Here is a 25,347-nt window from a genome sequence, read left to right as displayed (position 1 = left end):
TTCCTCAGGTATAAAAGGAAGTCAGCTATTTAAGTTACAGAGGTACTGGTCGAGGATACTGATACTGACTTGCACCAGTTTCGGAAGACTTCCCACTTCGACTGGTAGACTCTAAGAGTGGATGTCCTCCTTGCTCTAGCAATCGCCCTGGCTGCCTCCTTCGAAAAGCCTCTAGCTCTAGAGAGTCTTTCGATAGTCTGAAGGCAGTCAGACGAAGAGCGTGGAGGCCTTGGTGTACCTTCTTTACGTGTGGCTGACGTAGAAGGTCCACCCTTAGAGGAAGAGTTCTGGGAACGTCCACTAGCCATTGAAGTACCTCGGTGAACCATTCTCTCGCGGGCCAGAGGGGAGCAACTAACGTCAACCTTGTCCCTTCGTGAGAGGCGAACTTCTGCAGTACCTTGTTGACAATCTTGAACGGGGGGAATGCATATAGGTCTAGATGTGACCAATCCAGTAGAAAGGCATCTATATGAACTGCTGCTGGGTCCGGGATTGGTGAGCAATATATTGGGAGCCTCTTGGTCATCGAGGTTGCGAAGAGATCTATGGTAGGCTGGCCCCAAGTGGCCCACAGTCTCTTGCACACATCCTTGTGTAGGGTCCATTCCGTTGGAATGATTTTTCCCTTCCGACTGAGGCAATCTGCCATGACATTCAAGTTGCCTTGGATGAACCTCGTTACTAGAGAAAGGTTTAGATCTTTTGACCAGGTGAGGAGGTCCCTTGCGATCTCGTACAACGTCATAGAGTGGGTCCCTCCTTGCTTGGAGATGTACGCCAAAGCCGTGGTGTTGTCCGAGTTCACCTCCACCACTTTGCCTTGAAGGAGGGACTTGAAGCTTTTCAAGGCCAGATGAACTGCCAGTAGCCCCTTGCAGTTGATATGTAACGTTCTTTGACTCGAGTTTCAAGTTCCCGAGCATTCCCGACCGTCTAATGTCGCACCCCAGCCCGTGTCCGATGCGTCCGAGAAGAGAACGTGGTTGGGAGTCTGAACAGCCAGGGGCAGACCCTCTCTGAGGCTGATACTGTCCTTCCACCAAGTCAGGGAGGACTTCATCTTCTCGGAAATGGGGATCGAGACCGCTTCTAGCGTCTTGTCCTTTTTCCAGTAAACAGCTAGGTGAAATTGAAGGGGACGGAGGTGTAGTCTTCCTAACGAAACGAACTGTTCCAGGGATGATAGTGTCCCTATCAGACTCATCCACTGTCTGACTGAACATCGTTCCTTCTTCAGCATGTTCTGGATGCATACCTGGGCTTGACTTGTTCTGGGGGCCGACGGAAAAGCCCGAAAAGCTTGACTGTGAATCTCCATTCCTAAATACACAATAGTTTGGGATGGGACCAGTTGAGACTTTTCCATATTAACCAGGAGACCCAATTCCTTGATCAGATCTAGAGTCCACTTTAGATCCTTCAGACAGCGACGACTGGAAGAAGCTCTTAGAAGCCAGTCGTCCAAATAGAGGGAGGCTCTGATGTCCGCTAAATGAAGGAATTTGGCTATATTCCTCATCAGCCTCGTAAACACAAGAGGAGCTGTGCTTAGGCCAAAGCACAGGGCTTGAAACTGGTAGACAACCTTTTCGTAAACGAATCTCAGAAAAGGTTGGGAGTCTGGGTGGATGGGGACGTGAAAGTATGCGTCCCTTAGGTCTAAAGAGACCATCCAGTCTTCCTTTCTGACCGCTGCTAGAACGGACTTTGTGGTCTCCATGGCGAACGTCTGCTTTGTGACAAAGACATTCAGCGCACTGACGTCTAGCACCGGCCTCCACCCTCCTGTCTTCTTTACCACTAAGAAGAGACGGTTGTAGAAGCCCGGGGATTGATGGTCCCGGACTTTGACTACCGCTCCCTTTTCTAGTAAGAGAGACACCTCCTGCTTCAATGCTCGTCTCTTGTCTTCCTCTCTGTACCTGGGAGAGAGATCGATGGGAGACGTTGCTAGAGGGGGTTTTCGTACAAACGGGATCTTGTACCCCTCTCTGAGCAACTTCACAGATTGTGCATCTGCGCCTCTTTTCTCCCAGGTCTGCCAGAAGTTCTTGAGTCTGGCTCCCACTGCTGTCTGAAGAAGGTGGCAGTCAGACTCTGCCTTTAAAGGACTTGGTCCCTTTCTTCTTCCCACGTCTCCCTTCGGCACGAGCACCTCCTCTGCTGGAGGCTCTGCCACGAAAGGGCGGAATGAATCTGGACGCTGGAGTGTCCATCCTGGGTCTTGACAAGGTAGGCAAAGGGGTGGCTTTGCGGGCAGAGGACGCAACCAGGTCATGGGTGTCCTTCTGAATCAAAGAAGCAGCAATCTCCTTAATCAAGTCCTCTGAAAAAAGGCACTTTGAGAGAGGAGCAAAAAGAAGTTCTGATCTTTGACACGGTGTCACTCCAGCTGACAGGAAAGAGCAAAGGTTCTCACGTTTCTTGAGGACCCCGGATACGAACGAAGCCGCAAGCTCACTAGATCCGTCACGTATGGCCTTGTCCATGCAGGACATTATGAGCAAGGAAGATTCCTTGTCAGACGGGGAGATCTTCCTGCTCAAAGCTCCCAGACACCAGTCCAAAAAGTTAAAGACCTCGAAGGCTCTAAACACTCCTTTCAACAGATGGTCTAGGTCCGAAGGAGACCAGCATATCTTAGAGCGTCTCATGGCTAGTCTGCGGGGAGAGTCTACCAGACTTGAGAAGTCACCCTGGGCAGAGGCAGGAACTCCCAAGCCGAGAACTTCTCCCGTGGCATACCAGACACTCGATCTGGAAGAGAGTTTCGCAGGGGGAAACGTAAAGGCTGTCTTCACTAGGTTCTTTTTGGACTGAATCCAATCTCCTAAAACTCGTAAAGCTCTCTTGGACGAGCGGGCGAGTACGAGTTTCGTAAAGGCAGGCGCTGATGACTGCGTACCTAAAGCAAACTCTGACGGAGGAGAGCGTGGAGCCGCAGACACAAACTGGTCCGGATACATCTCTTTGAACAGAGCAAGAACTTTTCTAAAGTCCAAAGAGGGTTGCATGGTCTTGGGTTCGTCAAGGTCCGAATGTGGTTCATCAACGTGTGCCGCGTCGTCATCATCAGAGAGTCCATCATCCGAGAATTGAGGAGGACGCGGCAAAGGAGTAGGAATCGGCTGGTCAGCTGAGTCCGGCAGCACGGGTGCACGCGTGACTGAACCGGACGCAACGTCATGGAACTGTTGCCCAGTCTGTGAACTGGCAACAACCATAGCAGCGCGGGGATGCATAGCGTCTACTCCAGACTGTCTAGTCTGATGTGGGCGAGCAGAGGTAACCACACTGGGTTGCGGAGGTTGACGCACCGCGTCAAAACTAAACAACTTAGACTGTTGTTGTACCTCGCGAACGTCAACGGAAGGTTCCGTGCGTCGCTGAACGTCAACATGCGGCTGGCAGGGTACACTGGAACGCATGGGTGGCGGGACTCTCTCAGCTGGAGTGCGGCAGAAGGTCGCCTCAGCGTCCACAGGACGCACAACCGTGGTAGGTTGTAGGCAAGAGGTTGGTTCAGCGTCAACCTTCTCCGCACGAAAGTCCTGCATCAATGACGTTAACTGATACTGCATGGTCTGCAGCAAAGACCACTTAGGGTCTACAGGAGCAGGTGCGGCGACAGACGGTGTGACTGCCTGAGGCGGTACCGCTTTGCCTCCCTTAGGAGGTGAGCAGTCGTCGGAAGACTGCAGCGAGTCCGAACTGACCCAGTGGCTACAACTGGGCCGTTGGACTTGCGCGGAAGGGACCGACTTGCGCTTAAGAGGCCGCGAGACCTTGGTCCATGGTTTCTTACGAGAAACCTCTTCCGCAGACGAGGAATAAATGGGCTCTCTCGTCTTTGTGTGGGTGGGGCGATCTTGGGTAGATACGCCCGAAATCACGGAGGGAACGTCTGTTCGCTGATTAAAGCCTCTCGAACCCTTTGGTCGTACAACATTGCTTCTCCCCTGGACTTGGGAGCTTGCAAGAGGTCCCGGACTGGGAGGACGACAGGCACGAACAGACGAACCCTCAAGCGCAACACTATCCACAACACTATCACTCACTTTATCACTACCCACTGCACTCTTACACTTCAGCTCCTTGACGTCCGCCATGAGCTGGTTACGGTCACTAGCCAAGGACTCGACTCTCTCACCCAGAGCTTGGATGGCACGCATCATATCTGCCATCGAAGGTTCTTGAGTGCTAGAAGGGGGATCAGGAGCAACCACTACAGGGGAAGGAATAGGTTGTGGGGCATGAGGAGAGGAAAATTCAACGGAGCGAGATGAACTTCTCCTGACTCTATCTCTCTCTAGCCTACGTGTATATTTCTGGAATTCGATAAAATCGAATTCCGAAAGCCCAACGCATTCCTCACATCGATCTTCCAATTGACAGGTTTTATCCCGACAATTGGAACAAACGGTGTGAGGATCGATAGAGGCCTTCGGAAGACGCCTTGAACAGTCCCTAGCATTACACTTCCTGAATTTAGGGACTTGAGAAAGGTCAGCCATTTTGAATTGGTCAAAGGGGAATTCAAAAACTATCCAAAGTCATCAACAAATAATCCGATATCAACAAAAGAATGCAAGGATGTATTGAAGATAAAGCCTGCAAAGCGAAAGCTCAAAACTAGAAACGTGTACTTCACCAAAAAGTTGTGAAAATCAATCCAGTTAGCAACAGCGAATTAGTAGGTCTTGCCGGTGGCACGACAGAGAGAAAATTGAGTTCTGTGTTTATATTGAGTACTGAGTACCTGCACGACAGATGGCGCTGTTGAAGTACACCCCCTATCTGCATAGCGATCGCTGGCGGATTTTTAACGTGGAGTTTTCTGTCGAGCAGCAGAGCTGCAGCTTATATAATCACCGGCTAAGTTAAATATTGAAAAATAAAGATTACTGGATCCTTTTCAAACCAAACAAAATAAATGACATTTCTTCAAGCTAGTTTTCTTAACAGACAAACCATATATTTGCAAATACTGCACTACAATCTCCTAGTACAACAGAAAATAAATCCTTAAAATCGAAACAAATTTCAAATATTTAGCATAAAATATTTAATGCAAATTTGAGTTACCATATAACTGACATTCCTTCTCACACTGGTAGGATGCATATTTTCAATGGGAAAGCACCGTTATAACATAAGAAATACATTGGAAACATTTACTTGCCATGAATCAAATTTAATATAGATCCAAACTTAAATGTTAAATGAAATATCCATTCTCTCCACACGTGTCAAGGCCTTACATCCATAAATTCTAAATGAAAATAAATAATAGTTTATGAAGATTATATCTTTTGGAGAAATCCCTGTTCTCAAAAAACTTTAAAATACTATGCAATTTGCACAAATCTTTTTCTGAAAGCATAGAAAGCATTTATGCAATTCCTCCCAGAACACAAAGAGATGTACTCTTGGCATTACAGGGCAGAATCCCTCTAGTAGCCCAAGACTGAAGAACTTGGTCAGGAGGTCCCATACTGTCATGGAGACAAGGCAGAAATAATAATAATAGGTTAGGGTTTTGTAGATACCAAAATTACATTTGTACAGTTCTGTATTGTATCATACATACAGTCTCTCATAATGGCATCTTACTTTTCAGCTAAAAAGTTATCTTAGTATTTGCTTCTGGGGATTAGGGTGCTGTGTGGTCCCCCAAAGACCTTCCTATTAAGGTTAGAACAGGGAATCCCATACAGATTAATAAATCAAAGAAATATTGTCTTCCCTCATCTATGCCCAGTGTATCAACTTGCAAACCACTGGCTCAAGTGTGTATGGGGGAGACCTACAGGTTCTAGCTCTAATGGACACACAATACCTCCAGCATTGAACTTATCTTCCAACTGATGACATTTACTTCACCAAGATCAATAAGTACACTGAAGACTATTCTTTATTAGGCATTTATTTCTCACCCAGCAAAATTCTTTCTGCCTGTTGATTCAAAGTTAGAATGTACTACTGGGTGCTCTTAACGTGTTAAGGGATTCTACATCAAAATCTTGGTTAAGGAGCATGACTGACTACCTATGGCTTGGAATTTTGGAAATTCACATTCTTGTATTTATGGCTAGGGGAACCTCTATCAATTACTTTCTTTGAAAATTTTTTTTATAACTGTATTGCTAAAAAAGACTTACTTTATTAAACAAAGTATATCCAGTCCTGTAGGTAACAGTTTTCTGAGCTGGGTACCTATTTATTTACCTTTCCTTCAAAACTTCCAGGGAATATTTATTTTAGTAACCCATATTATGCCACCATTTTCTCTGATTTTAAGAGGAATAAAGTACTTGTTTTCTTTATTGAGTATTCTGTATCCATAAATAAAAATGTTGCACATCTCTCCAAGCTATGCTCTCATGTCTTTGCATGCTATTTACCTTTTTATAATTTTAATGTTATGATTAAGTTGAAATATGTATATAGTGTTAGAGAAAACAACTAAATATGCCAAAGCATAAAACTTGAAAAGAAAAATAAGCAGAAGAAAATGTAAAATATTATACTAGCCACGTTCATCTCATGTGTACGCATATTTGGTACATGTAGCATATATATTTATGGGGAGAGCTATATGGCTCACCACTAGTTATTAAATAACCCTGAAATAGGATGATAAACTCCTTATGATCCCCAGTGGTGAGGAAAATTACTGCTAAAAGCCCATACTTACACATATTAAAGTGTATTCAATCAATATTGACCGATTTTTGTCATCCAAACACGAAAAGATAAGGAATTTTATAGCCTACAATCTGTACATTCAGCTTTAGATGAAATACAAAATTTCCTCATAAAAAGTCATCTTTTCATCTCCTCCTACTCCTAGTGACACAAAGGACACCAATTAGATATCGCCAGTCGTCTATGTGGAGTTTTTAATTCAATACTTCTCCATTCATCCTCTTCTACTTCACGCTTCATAATCCTCAGCCATGTAGGGTTGGGTCTTACAACTCTTCTAGTGCCTTGTGGAGCCTAATTAAAAGTTTCGTGAACTAATCTCTTAGGTAGTGCAAAGAGCATGCCAAACCCTCTCCATTTACCTCTCACCATGATCTCATCCATATATAGCACTCGAGTAATCTCTTATAGTTTCATTTCTAATCCTATCCTGCCATTTAACTTCCAATATTCTTCTGAGGGCTTTGTTCTCAAATCTAATGAATCAGCTGGGGATATTTTTAGACATACCATAAATCGTGTCCATACTGTAACACATATTTCAATAAACTGATATATAGCCTAATTTTTAGATGTAATTTCAGGCGATTTGATATCTAAATTTTACTCAGCCTAGTCACTGTGTGATTTGCTTTTTACAGTAAAATAAGAAATAATGCTATTCATGTCCATTGTATAACTTTAGTGTATAAAATTCTCATTCAAATAGTTTTTAAATTAAAAACATTGCTCAAAAAACAAAATAGTAGTAGAAGTTTGAAGTACAGCATCCTTGAAGAATTAGAAAGGCAGCCTTCAATTTCATGAGGTTTATGTGGTATTGCCAATTGCGATCGGACCATAGCCAAGAGGCCACATGAAGATCATCATGTTGGGAGTGGCCAGGCAATAAGGTGGACACCTCAAAGAAGATTGGAATGTTGCATCAATCCACTCGAGTCTTTCCTTTCCTGTACTCTAATCATAATTAAACAAGTTTCCCGGAAAGATCCCTGCTTAAGAACTATCTGGTCTTTAGTTGCCACTGAAGTGACTGCATGCAGAGGCAGCCATTGGGGACTAAGCGTACCAAGGAAGCTATAAAACCCAGCAGTAACTGCCAGTGATGGGTTGGCAGTGACCTCAGCCAAAGAAAGGGAAGTCCCACTTCTTTGAACCTTTTTGTTTCTGCTCTCAGATGGAAAGATCTTTCTTAGTAGAGTATCGACGGACGTTCCCAGATACACTGTACCAAATCCTGCTTGGGCTACAGCAATGACTAAGACATTTACCATGATCCCCAGATCATGGAAAAACTTCAAGAGGCACATCTTGGTGTAGAAGGGTCTCCAACGAGTCTAGCAAAATCAGCCAAGATGTCCAGACAGAAGAGGAGACTGATAAAGTTGGCATGGGCCCAGGCTGAACTTGAGAGTAAACGCTCTTATAAACAACTGAAGTGCTGTCAACATGGCCAAGCACATCACTTGGAACTGGTACTGTATATTCTATTGTGCAGACAGACTTTTAGGAACTTCCTGGAGGAGGGATGGACCATGATCTGGAAGTATGCATTTGTCAAGTCCACCGTTATCATGAAGTCCCCTGGTCTGCTCACCTACTGTATATGACCATGGCTGCAGTCTCCATCCTGTAATAGAATAAATCTTTGTTTCCTTGAGGTCTCAAATACTACAGAAAATATTTACACTATTTAAATTCATGTTTAATAGTAAGCTGGACTTGAAATACTTTATTCGATTTCATCAGCTAATCTCTAGTTTTAGTCAATATAAAATATATACATATATATCTATATATATATATATATATATATATATATATATATATATATATATATAGGTAGTAGGTTAGCCATGGCACCAGCCACCCATTGAGATACTACCAATAGAGTTATTGGATCCTTTGACTGGCCAGACTGCCAGACAATACTTCATTGGACCCCTCTCTCTAGTTACGACCCATTTTACCTTTGACAACATATACACCAAATACTCTGGCTTATCCTTTCCACATTCTCCTCTGTCCTCATACACCTGAAAACATTGAGATTACCAAATAATTCTTCTTCACTCAAGAGGTTAATTACTTCTTCATCTTCTTTGTCTACATCTTTTCCCACTTCTATGTGGGGTCGATGTTTTGGTCAGCTTTCTCCATCTAACTCTGTCCCACACCTCATCATCAGTTAATCCCTTTGATCGAAGGTCATCCTTGATACAGTCCATCCACCTTCGCTTTGGTCTCCCTCTCCTTCTCGATCCCTGTACCTCCATTTCCATCACTCTCCTCCCAATATACTGTTCATCTCTTCTCATGATATGACCATACCACCTCAGTCTACTTTCTTGGATCTTATCTGATAGTTTTCTAACTACTGTGGTACCCCTAATTACCTCATTCCGTACCTTATCTCTTCTTGTCACCCCAAACATCCAACTGACCATTCTCATCTCTGCCACATGCATCTTCTCTTCTGTCTTCTTTATTGCCCACGTCTCCGCTCCAAACATCATTGCCAGTCTCACAACTGTCCTATTTTCCTGTCTCATAGTACTCCATGCACTTTTTTCCCCTGAGGGGGGGGGGGGGGGGGGGGCAAGCAGGCCTCAACTTGGTGCCGGTCCCAAGCCCGGGTAAATGGGGAGGGTTGGCAGCAGGAAAGGCATCCGGCCATGAAAAATTAGCCAAAACAACTATGGTCATCAAGAATAATCAAGAGGTTAATTACTGCACTATAATTTTTCAGTGGCTAATTTCCTCTTCTTAAGGGTGGAAGAGTGACTAGCTATGGTCAGCAACTCTTCTAGAATGACACCCCAAAATTAAACCATTGTTTTCTTATCTTGGGTAGGGCCATAGCCTTTGTACCATGGTCTTGCACTGTCTTGGGTTAGAGTTCTCTTGTTTGAAGGTACTCTCTTCATTGTTTATATGAGACAAATCTATTCTAACTTTGTTACTGATCTTCATATACTGTACTGTACTACCGACACTGAAATACAAGCAAATACAGTACATTTGAATAATTTAATACCTAAATTAACCAATAATACTTCTAAATGATGTAGTTACTAAAACATAATGCAATCTTTAACTAATCCTTTCCAATAGTATTGTTGGATGGTCAGATTGCTGGTCCGAGGAGGCAGGCACACTATGAAGGGGACTCGATACCCTGAACAGAGGACTTCTTTTGTCCAAGAATTGGTGCAGAAGTCCCGGCAACTTTGCCAAGAGCTTTGTAGGCATCCCCTCGTTAATAGTAAGCTGGGGGACCTGCCCTCCCTAGCGTGAACTTCTTAGACCTTGTTCTTTTCATCCAGAGGGATGTCTTCTCCAACGAAAGGTGGATCTAGGGTTCTGCCTCACGGGTTACTACGCATCCATTGGAGGGAGAAGTCATCTTTGTTGGGGGAACTGACTTAAAAGGCAAGTTCCTGGGTTGTTTTTGGGGAGTGGGAAACCTTGGTACCACTACTCAACTTAACATGAGACTTCTTCCTATCCTCTCTACCTTTTCGATTGCCTTTGCCACATCCGAGGATAGGAAAAGGTAGGGGAGAGTTTACTAGCTCAGAATACCTTACAGCTAAAGCACCTCTAGGGGTCAACTGCCTAGAACATCTGGCTTAGACAGCGTCGCACCTCTTTAGAACACAATTTCCCAAAAGAAAGAGGTTCTGATTGATTGATTTGCGGTTTTCTGGAAAGACGTGTTCTGATGAAGGAGGAACTCTACGCCTTTGGCACCGGATCTAGATAGTTCCTCAAATTGTTCTCGAAACAAAAGACTGCTCCAGACCAGTGGTCTATCCATGAGCAGGACTGGATAGCTGACATAGCTGCAACCACCATGATGACCAGCTCAGGCACCAACACAGTGGAGAAAGATTAAGTAGTCTTTCAGTTGGTACTGATGGGACTAGATTAGCGACATCAGCATCAATGGAAAGTGGACTCTGAAAAGCACCAGTGTGTACATAAAAATGTCTCTGGCGTGAGAGGTAATGACAGAGGTAATGGTGGGAGCTTCGAGGATCTACTGAATTCCAGCATGTTTTCCAACAAAGAAACTTAGGTATTCAGAAAGCCTAGTGTATTCTTAGTCTGATTAGAAAGCGCCACACTGAACCTGTGTCTGGGGCTTTGAGACTGTGGAACTAGAGTTGATAACGCTCTGTCTGTTAGAGGTCTGCGCAAGAGAAGGCTCGTCCAAACAACGGATGAAGCTCAATCTTAATAGAGTGAGAGGCTTTTGAGCTGGACAATGGGGCCTCAAAAGGGGTATATGAGCAGAGCTAGTACTCATGCGTGCATCAAGGCTATCCAAAGAGTCATTAATAATTATAACACGATACGGTTGTTCCGTTTTAATGGTTGATGAGTGCTTAACTCTTCCTTGGACGTTCTTCCTTTGTGACGGGAATAGGAGGCAGAGAAAGAGTAGGTGAAGTTCAGCTCACTCCCGTTGTAACAACAATCACCTCAATTTACGAGATGTTAGAGAGTTCTTAAAACTCTGTCATCTAGAACACTTACGGTGAGGACCACGTCTACGTCATCCGCCGCTAGTCCCTCGTCTGTGTCTGATGGGGGAATGACTTTGTGGAAGGGGGAAACATTCCATGTCCCTTATCTACATACTGCACCTGCAAAGAACTATGTGAAATAGAATGGCATTCTGTAGAACATGCAGTATTATCATCATGAACATTAGGCCCAGCGCTAGAGTGTCGTCTGTCCTGACGATTAAGTTTGTCATAAGCGCACGATACAGGTTTGTTATTAAGATAAGTCATGGTTTTATCCTACTGTGCCCTAGCCGAAAGTTTATAAAACTCCAGGGGGTGATCTACCATACCCCCTGGAATGTGGAGGGCATATAGTTAGTTGGTGATTTTTTGTGCAAGACACTTGATAAATTAAACCCTTATTTAGTGTATTAATCATGGATTTCAAGATTTTCAAAGTCGTCATAATTCTGAGTTATCATAAAACAAGACATCATTAAATAAGGAGTATCTGTATATTACAGCAATACTATACTGTATTGCACTACAGTATCAGCAAATGTTTTTGTACAGTACAGTACTTGAGAGGATACATTGGGCGGTGTGGTGCCGACTTTAATGTTACTAGTCATCTTAACCTTACATTGAAGCTGTGTTTATGATTTAGAATTACCTCTAAAAGTAATTTGAACTACAATATGAACTTTCAAAGAAACCCTATGAAAACAATGTAGTGCAGTACACTCTGTTACCTAGTGTGTTAGTACACTGCCTATAGGTAGTAGTGTGTGTTTGGGGGGGGGGGTTATGAATTATCCCATCCCTAGGAACGAAGTATTCATGGATTTTCGTTCCTCGTAGGTGTCTATTCCCTGCAGCTAATGCCAATAGGTTCTTAAGAGGACCTTTTAAGTAACATAAGAACTCCAGTTACATATCACACAAGCGGTCAAGTTCTTTTGCCCAAGAAAACTGCTTGAAGTTCCTCATGAGCTCACAATGAGAAAAGGTCTAAGCTTTTCGGTCTAAAGACCTGGCCGAAAGCCGAGTGATAACCTTCCAATGGCGAGACTGAGAAAAGTTTCTCCTTGCTTAGGTACACGAAAATAACTGCAAAGAAGCTACAACCAGAGAGTTACTCCTTCTATGGTACCAATCACAGAAGATGGCCCACTTTGCTTGATGAACTGTTGCAGAGAATTTCTAGATGTATCCAGACATCTTTGCAGTGCCTTGTGAAAAGCCTTTGGCTCTGAGGAGATGCTGGATATTCTCCACCTGTGAAGAGGGAGGAATGTCAGTGAGCTATGAATCTCTCCAGATCAGATTGGCAAAGCAGATTGGGTCAAGTCCAACTCATCGCCTCAAAAACCTTGTGGAGGTTGATTAGCGAGATTCAGTGGATATTAAAACCACCATTATTCAGAATTAAAATAAAACACTTTCATGATGCTAAAACTAAATTAAATGCCACATAATTAAGTAAAAAAAATTCCCAATGATGATGGAAAAAAATAATCTATTCTATGAGAAATACTGAGTCCCTTCAGTAAAATTTTGAACAATTCTAAGAATGCAGGCATCAGTATTCCTGTATCTTTTAAAATTTTGCTGGTGGTGAACTCACTGATCATTATAAGCAATTTTAAATAACAGTCTCGACCTTTTGAACTTTTCTGAGTGCATTAATGAATGTCCACTTGTAGTCTTCTGACTGCTGCTTCTGAGTGGATATTTGTTTTATCTTCATGATTCAAAGTTGAGTTAGTAACTGAGTATTTATTGTTATTGCTTTTACTGTATTTACTTTTCTTTAAATGTTTTCATTTAGTCTTCTTTAAATAAAGGTGTGTGTGTTTTGTAAGGCCCTTTTTTTACCTGTCAAAATTACTGAGTAACTGCTGTTATTGTTTTAACTTACTCTTTAGATAAGGAGTTTTGTAATGATTTCAGAGTTTAGTTGAGGTGAGGCAATGAGTTGGTGGAGATGAATTAGGTCAGGGATGAGTTGGCAGCGATGAATACGGTAAAGAGTTGTTCCATTCCGAAACAGATTGAAACGTAAGGGGAATTTCCTTGGAACTTAGGTCAGGAGCATCTCCAAGTCTGTGACCATTCTAATTGTAGCCATTTAGGAGCCACCAGGATCAGCCCGAGATCTGAGCCAAATCAGTACCCTGGTGATTACACTTCAAATCGGCAAAACTTTGGAAAAACACAAGTGGTGAGGCCATCACAATTATGATGGAATGTATCTTTTAGAGCTGATGCTGGATCCAGAATCAGTGAACAGTTGACCAGAAGCTTGCTGTTGAGCTTTGTAGCAAACAGGTCTATTGACGAGGAACCCCACTAGTCGGAAGCCTCTCCACTACTAGAGGATGAAGCAACCACTCTGCTCCTATTACATGATCCAAAATAAATCTTGCACACAGTTCCACTACATTGTCCAGTCTCCAGGAGTGTGCCTACCTTGCCAAATCCTAGAGGTGATGTGAAGCTGGACCTCATAACTTGTTGACATTAGCCACTACAGTGGTGTTGTCGCTAACAGCTAGAACATGCAAGTGTTCAAACTATGGCAAGCAAAGGTGAGCAAGCAAAGACAAGACCAATTCATCGGATTAATCCTCTAGGCGCATTGGCAACACACAGAATGCCCGTAATCTTGTGCGCAATGACAAGGTTGGGTTAAGCCTCCAAGAAACATTAGTATGCATCAGATGCTGAAATTCAAGTGGCTTCTCGGTGAGTCAGCATTGGGACAAGGCTTCTCCACTGCATGCTGGTAACTACCGACATCTTGTTATAATTTTAATTTTCCAGCTTCACTGAAATCAAATAGCTATTACAAGACGAAGGTTTGTTTTCGAGTAGGAAAAAATGAAGGACATAAGATCTTGAATTAAGAGATACTTCTGGGGGTTCAAAAGCGTAAACAAGACATCTTCCTTGAATGAGACTTTTTGAACAGGCAAAATAACACTATGTAAAACAGCAGTTTATATATCCATATACAGTAAATGTAAGTCAACTCACAGTCTACCTTTATCATATCATGGACAAAATTCAACTTACCTTGAAGCGTGGTAATACTTTTATGAACACTCATCAGATGTGGCATAACTTGTTCTAAAGAGCCTTGCCATTTACAAGAGGCTCCTGGACAGGGACATAAATATGGTCGGAACTCACAGGTCTCTTCGTGCTCAGTTTTGTCTGTGTGAAGGAGAGTTACAGAACAACCTGAAGATGAATATTTGCATGGAAACATAACTGTGGATGCAACCTTCTCCATTGCTAGATTTCTGATGTTACCTGTAAATAAACAAAAAATTATTCAAATATACTTTAAGAAATATGTAATCTTGTTACTGTATTTTTACGCTATGTAATTATAACTGAATCTTTATTTGATCAAAAAAAAAAAAAAAAGTTTCTTCTATGCAAGCTCTGGCACATTCTACTATTAGTATATAATACAGAACGGTACTTATATAACTTGAAAAGAAAAAAATACCTACCTAGTGGTCCTCTGCATGTTGGACAACAAGTCAGCTTTGGCCGACAATTTGCACAAACTAAATGACCACTCTGACACTGCAGAATTGGTGGAAGCACGAAGTCAAAGCATACGGGACATTCAAAGAGATTAGCTAAATCTGTATTACCACCAGGAGAAATACCAGAAGGTGGGGACTGTGGGGGGATTCCCCTACCACTCTTGTTTGCATAGGCACTCATTTCTGTCGTGTTAATGTCTGAAAAGACAAAATAGATCATTAATATAAATACTAAAAGTAGAACAAATAATATTCTTGACTACTGTATTGTGTTTGTTACACATTACAGTACTTAGGATAGATTATTATACGACCATTATGACAGCAAGCTTCCAACCATGGATTACTGTGTATCTTATTACAAGTACGAGATCTGAAGAGAGTATAACCACCACCACAATTTCTACAATAAAGTACAATACTTCTTCCCTAGTTATAATATCAGAAAACTGAAACTGTGACTTCAAGAAACTGGAAATATGGTTTATTATTAAGTTGCATTGGTTTCATTACATGCTACAACCTTCCTTTCAAATTATTATTAACTTCAACTAACTTATTACCAAAAGCGTACTAAGGTACCTACCAGTCTCAATCACAAATGGTAGTCTAATTCAATGTATATACAGGACTTTCAATTTTACAAGTTAAACAGTAAACTACACTAATGTAATTGACAATATTCAATGTCGTTTTATCTAAACGGAATTTATTAAGGTTTGCTTTATAATATTTTAGTGTTAAATTATCTTTCAAAAATCCAAAATACAGTAAAGAAAAATTGAAAACTATACTAAAAATCTCAGAACAGTTTATGATCTGAGCTTACATGAAATACTAAACCGTTTCCTCTGAACCAGACAAAAATAGGTCAAACAATGAAAACAATACTTGGATTCTTACTACCAAACCATATTGCACAACTTTTCATTATCATATTTAATGGCAATTTAAAGACACAATCTCGCACTTACCAACAGAGTAAAATCAAGGAACAGACTCAACCTGAACCAATATCCTATATACTGCACTGTATAGCACTAAAAACATATTGCTTAACATTTTATATCAATACTCATACAATATTCATGTGCTACAGTATATGCTTATGAAGCACAGCTTTGGTACAAGAAAAAAAAAAAGTGTTAAGAGTTGATTCTTTAACTAACCCTGGTTGCACACGAAAGACATCACAATCTGCCGAGCGCTATAATTTTGGGACTTAAAAGCTTTCCAGTGTTGCCATTTTGCTATCGTTGGGCCAATATTAAGTCATTGCTTCATATCCTCCAGGTAGCCTATCTTCTCTGATTTCTCTAATTAAGATACGGAGCAAGTCTGCAATACCCGGCTTTACTGACTTTATTATGACCCGAATTCTAGGTGTGTAGCCTGCAGAGGTAAAGTTTATGTAGTAGACGATCAATACGAAGAATATCGGCATGCTCTCCGATACAATGGCCTCCTATGTGAAATGATAAAGTTTAAAGTCATTTTTATTTTATCTAACGATGCAAACCTAGAGCTCTTTATTAGTTAATATACTTTCAGCAAAGCTGGAAGACCAACCATAAGACTTTTGGCAAGGTGTAACTACCCCACCGCTAGTTAGCGGTGGGGTTTGGGTGCAGTACCTGCTACCTCGCACAGACACACACCAGTGTTGCCTCGCTCACACACACACACACACCAGTGTTGCCTAGCTCACACACACCAGTGTTGCCTCGCTCACACACACACACCCACCAGTGTTGCCTCGCTCACACACACCAGTGTTGCCTAGCTCACACACACCAGTGTTGCCTAGCTCACACACACCAGTGTTGCCTCGCTCACACACACCAGTGTTGCCTCGCTCACACACACCAGTGTTGCCTCGCTCACACACACCAGTGTTGCCTCGCTCACACACACACACCAGTGTTGCCTAGCTCACACACACCAGTGTTGCCTCACTCGCACACACACACACACACACACCAGTGTTGCCTAGCTCACACACACCAGTGTTGCCTCGCTCACACACACACACACACACCAGTGTGGCCTCGTTCACACACACACACCAGTGTGGCCTCGTTCACACACACACACCAGTGTGGCCTCGTTCACACACACACACACACCAGAGTGGCCTCGTTCACACACACACACACACCAGTGTGGCCTCGTTCACACACACACACACACCAGTGTGGCCTCGTTCACACACACACACACACACACACACACCAGTGTGGCCTCGTTCACACACACACACACCAGTGTGGCCTCGTTCACACACACACACACCAGTGTGGCCTCGTTCACACACACACACACACCAGTGTGGCCTCGTTCACACACACACACACCTGTGTGGCCTCGTTCACACACACACACACACCAATGTTGTCTCGTCATTTCTGATTGTAGGCAGGACTTGCAGGAGGGGATAGGTGATGGTGGGGCAAATTTGTATAGAGCTCTCAAGGTTTGTATCGTTAGGAAAAAAAAAAATTACTTCAAATGTCATTTGTTCCGTCACTAAATACAAACCCTTTCACTCTTTATTAGGGAAGACTCACCCTTAAGGTAAGTGGAAGTCCTAAACACCTGGCTGGTTTCTGACCCAGAGTTTCCCACAGTGCTACGCACACACGGAAGAAAACCATGACACCTCGGTAAAACTCTGTGCAATAAGCATACTTAGCGGCCTGAGCAATCCGTGTGATTGCGTGATACTAGCAATGTAACTTGTCTAGGTAAAAATTCTCAGAAATCGTAGGAGTCTTTGAATCAACCATAGATGTTACCCTATCCCACCTCGCCAAGGGGTATGGGGACGCAAAAAGTATATACTGTATTTCTAAACCTGCTTACACAATGGAAATGGGTATTATCTGCAGACAGAGGAGGCCAGCTTGCAGAGTACCGTAGGTGCTGTTCCCTAAGGGAGGGGAAGATGAAAGAAAGGAGGAGCCAGTTTTTCTTATAATTCACCCCAGACTTAATGAATGGCTAACCTCTGCCCTCTATCACCTGCTACTTGTCCATCAAGGAGCTTGAAGTATTTAAACCAATTGTTGTGCAGCCTTCACAGTGAAAGTCACTTGACACTTCCACACACTCGCTTAAAGGACCTGCGCCACAGAGTAGTTCTTAAATGCTAGGGAGGTACCAATCCCCCTAGCTTCGTGAGCTCAAGATCCTCACTTGGCAAAGTAGCAGTTGATCCGGGTCATTGGTTACATTACGGAGATTCTCAATCCCGAAAGGTTCGAATCTAGGATCCACTACTCCCGGATTCCGAGTCTTGGCGATAAACTCAGGGACGAAGCCGACCATTACCTCTCCACATCCCCTTGAATGGGAGATGTACAAAAGACCAAGAAGTTCACTTACTCTCTTGGCTGAGGCCAAAGCAAGAAGTAAAACGGTCTTTAAGGTCAGGTGAAGATCAGATGCCTGGCATAATGGTATGTAAGGGGATTCTTTCAAAGATCAAAAGAGCATGAACCATGTTCCATGGAGGAGGTCTAACTTCCAACTGAGTACAGGTAAGCTCGAAACTCTGTACAAGTTGAGACAATTCCAACAATGAAGAAATAACTTCTTTCAATTTAAAGGCGAGGCTCAGGCTGAGCGATAGCCTTTCACAGCCGAGACTGAGAAGAGCTTTTCCTCTCAAAGGTACACATGGAAATCTGCTATTGCTGTAGTAGCATCGAGAGGAGAGATATCCCTTCCCGACACCAACCACTAAAGACTGTCCACTTAGGCTGGTACACAGCAGCTGAAGATTCCCACAGGTATCAGACATCTTTGCATCGTGTTATGAAAATCCTCTCTGCATGAGATGCTGGAGGCCCTCCAGGCTTGAAGACATTGGGACTCTTCGGTTCTGTGGGAGATGTACAGGTGTGGTTGTCTGCGTAGATCCTGACACGGAGGGAGTTCTCTCGGGACTTCTGTCAGCAGCTGAAGAAGGTCCAGGAACCTTGCCTTGTTGAGCACCCTTCTCATTAGGCAAAATAGGGAAAAGGCGTAGACATCGATGTTATCCCACCATTGTTGGAATGCACCTTGCCAGAGAGCCTGGGGATCCAGTGCTGGGGAACAGTACAGAGGGAGCTTGTTGTTCAGCAATGTTGCAAACAGGTCAACCATCAGGGAAACCCACAATATCAGGATTTTGTTGGCAACCAGATGATTCAAAGACCACTCGCAGCCCGTTACCCGAGTCACTATGCTCAGGTTGTCTGCGAGCACATTCCTCTTGCCTGGAATGCAGTGAGCCAATAGGGACACCGAGTTGTCTTCGGCCCTTCTTAGCATCTCCACTGCTATAAGGCAAAGTTGCAGAGAAAAGGTACCGCCTTGCTTATTTACGTAACTCACTACCATGGTGTTGTCACTGATCAACAACACACAGTGACCTGACAGGAACAGATGAAACTGTTGCAGGGCTAAGAAGGCTGCCCTCATCTCCAGACCGTTTATGTGCTGGGATCTTTCGGACCTGGACCAGAGCAAAGAGGCTCTTTTGATACAGCAGATGGGCTCCCCACACTTCTTTTGATACATCTGAAAAGAGCAACAATTCCGGGGGAAGAGAGAAAAGATGGACTCCTAGGAGGAGGTTCTCATCTGTCACCCACCATCTCAATTCCGTCCTTTACTTGGGTCACATGGGGACCAGAGAGTCCACCGAGTCCTTGTTTAGAACCCAACTGGACTTCAGCCACCACTGAAGGAATCATATCCGTAGCCGGCCGTTGAGTAAGACATTCCAGGGACGATAGGTTACCCGAGACGTAATCACTGCTGAGCCGGAAGTGTCTTTAAGAAGGGACTTGCTACCTCCTCCTCCCTCTGGATCCTGTCATCAGAAGGGAAGACTTTCTGCAAGTTGGTGTCTATGAACATTCCAAGGTATACCAGTCTCTGTGATGGTAGCAGGGGGGTTGTTACACATCGTTACATATCTTATGACTAGTCTTCCAGCTTTACCGAAAGTATATTCCCTAAAAAAGAGCGAAAGGGTTTGTATGTAGTGATGGAACAAATAAAGGATTAGAAGAAGGATAAAGCCCCCAAAATATAACAAATTTTCTTCACCTTATTATGTACCATTTATACCCTATATCTATTTCCCCCACTATTCAAAGACACAGTGGCCACCAACTCTTATCTTTTCTGTTCCTGGTGCTTGCCGACTACCATTCCTATGTCATTATAAAACCCCAGTTAAAATAAGACATGATAGCTCCTCGATGGAATATTAACACTTTCTTTTGAAATCTACTGCATTAAACTCTTAAACCTATTGCACTATAAAAACCATGCAATATTCTTTTCTTGGTACTGAACATTCCCACACAATTTTTTTCCACTCTTCTATGCCTACAACCATGCCTTCTTTTACCTTGACATATGATCTTCCTAGCCTTTCTGCTCCAGATTGTTTTCCTTCCAGTTAAGCAGTCAAGTTGTCCTCCAAACCTGAACCTCCTTTAGCCTATTCTTGTGTAACAGGTCCTACTTGACAGCATTCTTATTGAGTACTCACAGACTCAGGGTCTACATAGTGTATTATTCTGCCCCTACAGGAACTTCCTCGGTGCTCATACCTGTACATGAACCTATTCCATCTGTTCTTCCTCCTCTCACTGGTCAAAATGTTGCCGAATCTCTTAATCCTGTTATTCCTCCTGTCCATCTTGTTTTTCAAGATCCATCCTTTGTTGTCCTTTCGAAAGTTGCTAATGGAGATCCCACTCAGATTTCAGCCCTACAGATTCCAGGAGTTTCCCTGGTCTTGTACTTTTAATTACATCCTCCCTCCCTCTATCAGGCTCTCCTCCAAAGGAACTACCTATTCATGATGTGCTTCAAGATGTTCAGGATTTCATATTTTCTTCCAGATACACCAACCTTGCTTAACCCAAATTAGGGCACAGGCTCCCTATGCTGCAACAGGATCCCCGAAATCAAATTATATTTCTAATAGACATGAAGGTTAGATTCTTTTAATGCACCACACTAAAGCACAGTATAAACAAACAGTAATACCTTATCATACAAGCATTACGAAATAAGACAGCCTCTGAGCAAAATTTTCCGAGATACAAGCACACTTACAGAAGCTAACGCTAGGTGGCCGAGTGCTTGGGAGTGCTTTAACCTCCTTTAAGCCTGCATCACTCGTTCATTTGATGTGATCAACAACTTCAGTACACATCTCCTGTGTTGTTTTTGCTTTAGTTATTCATTTTAACAGTATATTTGCTAACATTCTTCATAAGTGATGGGTCCAAAGAAAGCGAGTGGTAACGTTGGCAGCAAGAAGAAAAAAGCATGACGACGAGAGCTAAAGCATGAAATCACCGAGAAACAAGAGCGTGGTTTCCACATCAGTTTGTTAGCATGCCATTATGAGCCGAGTATATTGACGATATGTACAATCCTAAAACAGTAAAAAAAATGCATACTGTATTGTAAAAAAGTGAGAAAGAATACCCTGTATTGTAAAAGTTATTAAAAAATTATAGTAAAATGTTATTAAAAAATTAAGCTAAACTCAGTTAATTATAAGTTTAAGTGTTACGCTATGTACAAGGAACAGTAAATGTGGTCCAGTCCAATTATCTCTCTATCCCTACCTCCCTCCTCCGCACACACCGCCATCAGCCGCTATCTTGTCTCAAAGGTAAGAACTTCGTAATAAAACTACATTTTATCGCATATCACAGTAATCATTTATATAATTTTGTGAGAGTATGTGAAGTATGTTTATACTGTACAGTGTAACATTTAAAATCTAAGCTTTTTTCTATTGTTATTATCATTGATTTGTATTTTTTTAGGACACGAAGATAGATTTTTTTCAGTTATTTTATATGAAAAAAATTGACTCGAGATACGAGCGAATTGACATAGGAGCTCTGTCCAGGAATGAATAATACTCACATGTCAAGGTATTACTGTTTTTTCTGAATTTGCCAAAACAACAACTGTGCATATGTGGTATGTGTAAACAAAATCTGAGAACTGCACTTGCTCCTCTCTTAAAACATTATATTTTCCGAAGCTGTAGATATGGGGCCCGTAACAGAATAGTTGTTTAATGATACAAAAAAGTAGCCTGTAAAATATTAGTGTTAATTAGGCTAATTTTTTTTTTCAATTCATACAAAACTCACTTTAAATCATGTGGAATTACTCATACAAGTTATTTCACTTCTTATTCTAAAAGCACAAAACGTGATAAAAAAATTAATATATAATTTGTAATTATCCGGCATCATAACCTCGGTGGTCATTGATGTCGATTTAAGAGGGTCATATGAAGTTCACAAGAGTTTGTTCATGTTGGCCACATACATTGTCGTTTTTGTGAATTCTGGACCCTAGTCAATATTTAGAATACAGATCTGTCCTAACCCAAAATAATACCACTTGCCTAACCTAACCTGGCCACATCTTGGCCCTTTCAACTAACAGTTCAGATACACTAGACACCCTTTAATGTGAAGACAAAATTTGTGTTATATGTATTTACAATGTTATTATTATAACAAAAAAACAAGTACATTTTCTAACTGGTTAAGGGATCATTTTGACATGTTATTTCAGCCCAGTGTAATACTGTACTTTTATTTTTCGGCTCCCCGAACCAGAAACCTTTAAAGGTCGCTCAAAAATGGCAGAGGCAAGGGAGAGTGACATTGCCTTAGTAATCAGGACAATGCCCAAGAGACTGACCGTATATCACATGATCAGCGTCCAAGCCTCCTCTCCACCCAAGCAAGGACCAGGGAGGGCCAGGTAGTGGCTGCTGATGACTCAGCAGATAGACCTATAGGCTCCCCCAAAACCCCCAACCTTAGCTCAGCTCACAAGGATGGTAAGATTGCAGACACTAAAGGCACTAACAAGTCTGAATGGGACTCTAACCCCCGACTAGCAAACACCAGGCAGAGACGTTACCAATCAGACCACAGCAACCCCCACTGGGCATAACTTCTGTATAGTTCAGATACACTTAGGTATGCCATGAGTATGAACATAGCATCATAGGTCTGTTAAAGTAATTGAGGGATCACAGGTAGGTGAAGGCCCTTAGTGAGTAAGGACAGAGTTTCCAAGGTTGGGTTAGGGAGAAACAGGAGGGTTCAATATTAAATGGCAATTTATTCCCCTGGGATTTACCCATAACTGTGGTAAACCTTTATCCGTGCGCTTACTCTAATAACCATTGACACCCAAAGTTCTCCACAGTGGGGTGACTGTAGTTCGTTAGGACAGGGTAAGCTACGAATACGGTAGTGTAAGGACAAGTCACAGGAGGTATAACCCCTGCAGTTAAGTAGGTAGGAATATGGATCTGATGTTATGTTAGGTTAGGTTAGGTGGGGAACCTTTGGTTAGATAGTGTTCTTGTGTCTGTTTACCTTGTAAAAAGGAAATTTTCACTATGCCCCAACAAACTACGAAGGCTTCTTTTCCCTTATAAACTAGGACACGATGTTCTCACACATCAGAACAGCAACTCCGTCCACTAGATTACAATGACCTACAGGGGGACGTCTTAATGATCCAATATCTTAGTATCTTTGAACAGTACCCTGGTAAAATTATATAATAATTGTCATAAAAACTAGCAGTCTGCCCATACATTAATGGCCTGGAATATATAAAATACATAAAAGCAACGGAAAATACATGGTTCATATATTAAGGCAAGAAACTACAGAATCATACAACCATGAGGTACATTAACCTGCCGTAGGGTAACTTAATGGACACAACCGGTAGGCCTATTTCATACTGCCTACACTAGGCAATATTACAGTATTCTGTATATCGAAATTTTATGTCAGCATGTGTACATTGTAGACTAGCCTAACGTTGTTGCTTTACCGTACGTAATCTACAATACAAATTACGGTAGGCCTAGCTCGTACTTTAAGTATCAAATACTATTACGCCTATGCCTTACTCATTAAAATCAACAAAGCCGAGATTACCTTCTGGTCATAAGAAAAATCTGGCAGGAAATACACACGATAACTGGAGGTTCCACAAGATGTCTTGCAAAATCACCAAAAACCTCATCTGTCACGAGCTTGTCAATTGTAATCAGGCGATTCCTAATAGCTGTCAACGCTTCAATATTCGCGGTCCTACTTCATGACAAATAATTTGATGAGTTGACAAAATGACAAGAATCCTCCCACATTAATTACCTCATAACAACGTTTGTTTTGGTTGTGAGCGAGTGAATGAGTCACCAGCAATTGGCGAGGGCGCTTCCGCCGTCTCTTTTGTTTCGTGCCCATTGATCAGTTGTTGCAATAGTGAGAATGGCGCCATGATTAAAATATGAAAGTTATTTGATTTGTTAACTTTTTAAAACAAACAAAAATATTCATATAAGTACCGTGTTTCATAGATATATTTTAATAAGATTTAACGTTTTTATTATCTCTCCGCTGGTTAAGTAATGGGCAGGAATACAGCAACTCGAAAGAGCATCCGACCAATGTTTTATAAAGTAAAATGCTAAATTAATCAAAGCCAATTTTTTTCTAACTTACGAGATTTCATATCTTGAACTTCACTCTATAAGATAAGTGAGGGGTAAGATTGAAGCAACTTCTATGACCACACGACTTGCGAAGTTACGAATCTCCAGGAACTACACCGTTTAAGGAAATGAAACTTTAGATTTTAGCATATTTACTTATTTAGTGCTACCGTAACAGAGAGAGCATACCTGGTTTCTAAACGATAGCTCACCTATTTGAAAGTGTGTTTACATTCTGTGCTTCAAGTTCCTGAATATCCTCGATATTTTGTCCCATAACAGAAAATAAACTACCATATCAGACGAGATATGTCTGGACCAAGATACGCCACTCATTGCCTGGACGGTACCCCGTGTACATCAAAAGTGTGTGTCGAAAACAATTAACAGTGATGGGTGAAGAATGAATTCATTGGGTAAAGTAACTTTGGATTTGTCGTTGAAATCGCACGCAAACGAGTAAATGCCTAAATAGACTGTTCTGGGGAAAATAGACTGGTTGACTGGCGGCCGGCATATTCCCTTTCGGTAACAAGGTAAGTAAATGCTTGTTACATGTTTAGGCAGAACTTAGACTTGACTTCGATGCTATGTGTTCTTGCTACTGACGGTCTTTTATGTATATCAAAGTGATCCTTCCAAAAGGATAATCACGTTTATTATCCAAGGCTTTATTCGCAAAGTTTGCCGATTTTCCTTGCATACTGCGCGTAGTAACTGTATTGCCATTTTTTTCTACCTGGAAAAGTGGGTTCTGTAACTTTAGGGTCATTCTCCTTATATGATCACATTTAAAGATTGTGTCATTCGTAAGCCACCCGTAAATTATTGGTAATATTTGAACATTTTATGGAGCCGTCCTATAAAGATACAGCATTAGGTTCAAGTAATCTTGATATGACTGCTTCACTATGTATCAGAGGCAATTATGAGGGGCACAATGCTAAAAGTTCCAATACAATGAATTTATGGGTTAATGTTTCAATAT

General features: G+C 42.1%; 1 protein-coding gene across 11 annotated transcripts in view; it reads right to left on the bottom strand.

The window, feature by feature from the left end:
* Positions 1-24,791, bottom strand: part of LOC137647216 (E3 ubiquitin-protein ligase Siah1-like) — a 43,151-nt gene extending 18,360 nt beyond the window's left edge. Inside the window, exons 1-4 of one of the 11 annotated variants that reach the window (XM_068380566.1) lie at positions 24,572-24,786; positions 15,958-16,180; positions 14,750-14,986; positions 14,304-14,543 (exon numbers count right to left, since the gene is read on the bottom strand). In XM_068380566.1, coding sequence (XP_068236667.1) covers positions 14,304-14,543; positions 14,750-14,986; positions 15,958-15,979 — 499 coding nt within the window. In that variant the 5' untranslated portion in view covers positions 15,980-16,180; positions 24,572-24,786. The other 10 variants (XM_068380565.1, XM_068380567.1, XM_068380564.1 and 7 more) reach the window with 10 other exon arrangements.
* Between the last annotated feature and the right edge of the window lie 556 nt (positions 24,792-25,347).

Source organism: Palaemon carinicauda, chromosome 9 (genome assembly GCF_036898095.1).
Source record: "Palaemon carinicauda isolate YSFRI2023 chromosome 9, ASM3689809v2, whole genome shotgun sequence".
NCBI classification, from domain to species: Eukaryota; Metazoa; Arthropoda; class Malacostraca; order Decapoda; family Palaemonidae; genus Palaemon; species Palaemon carinicauda.
Note: the sequence above shows the minus strand (reverse complement) of the source record. Positions and strands in the feature narration are given on the sequence as shown.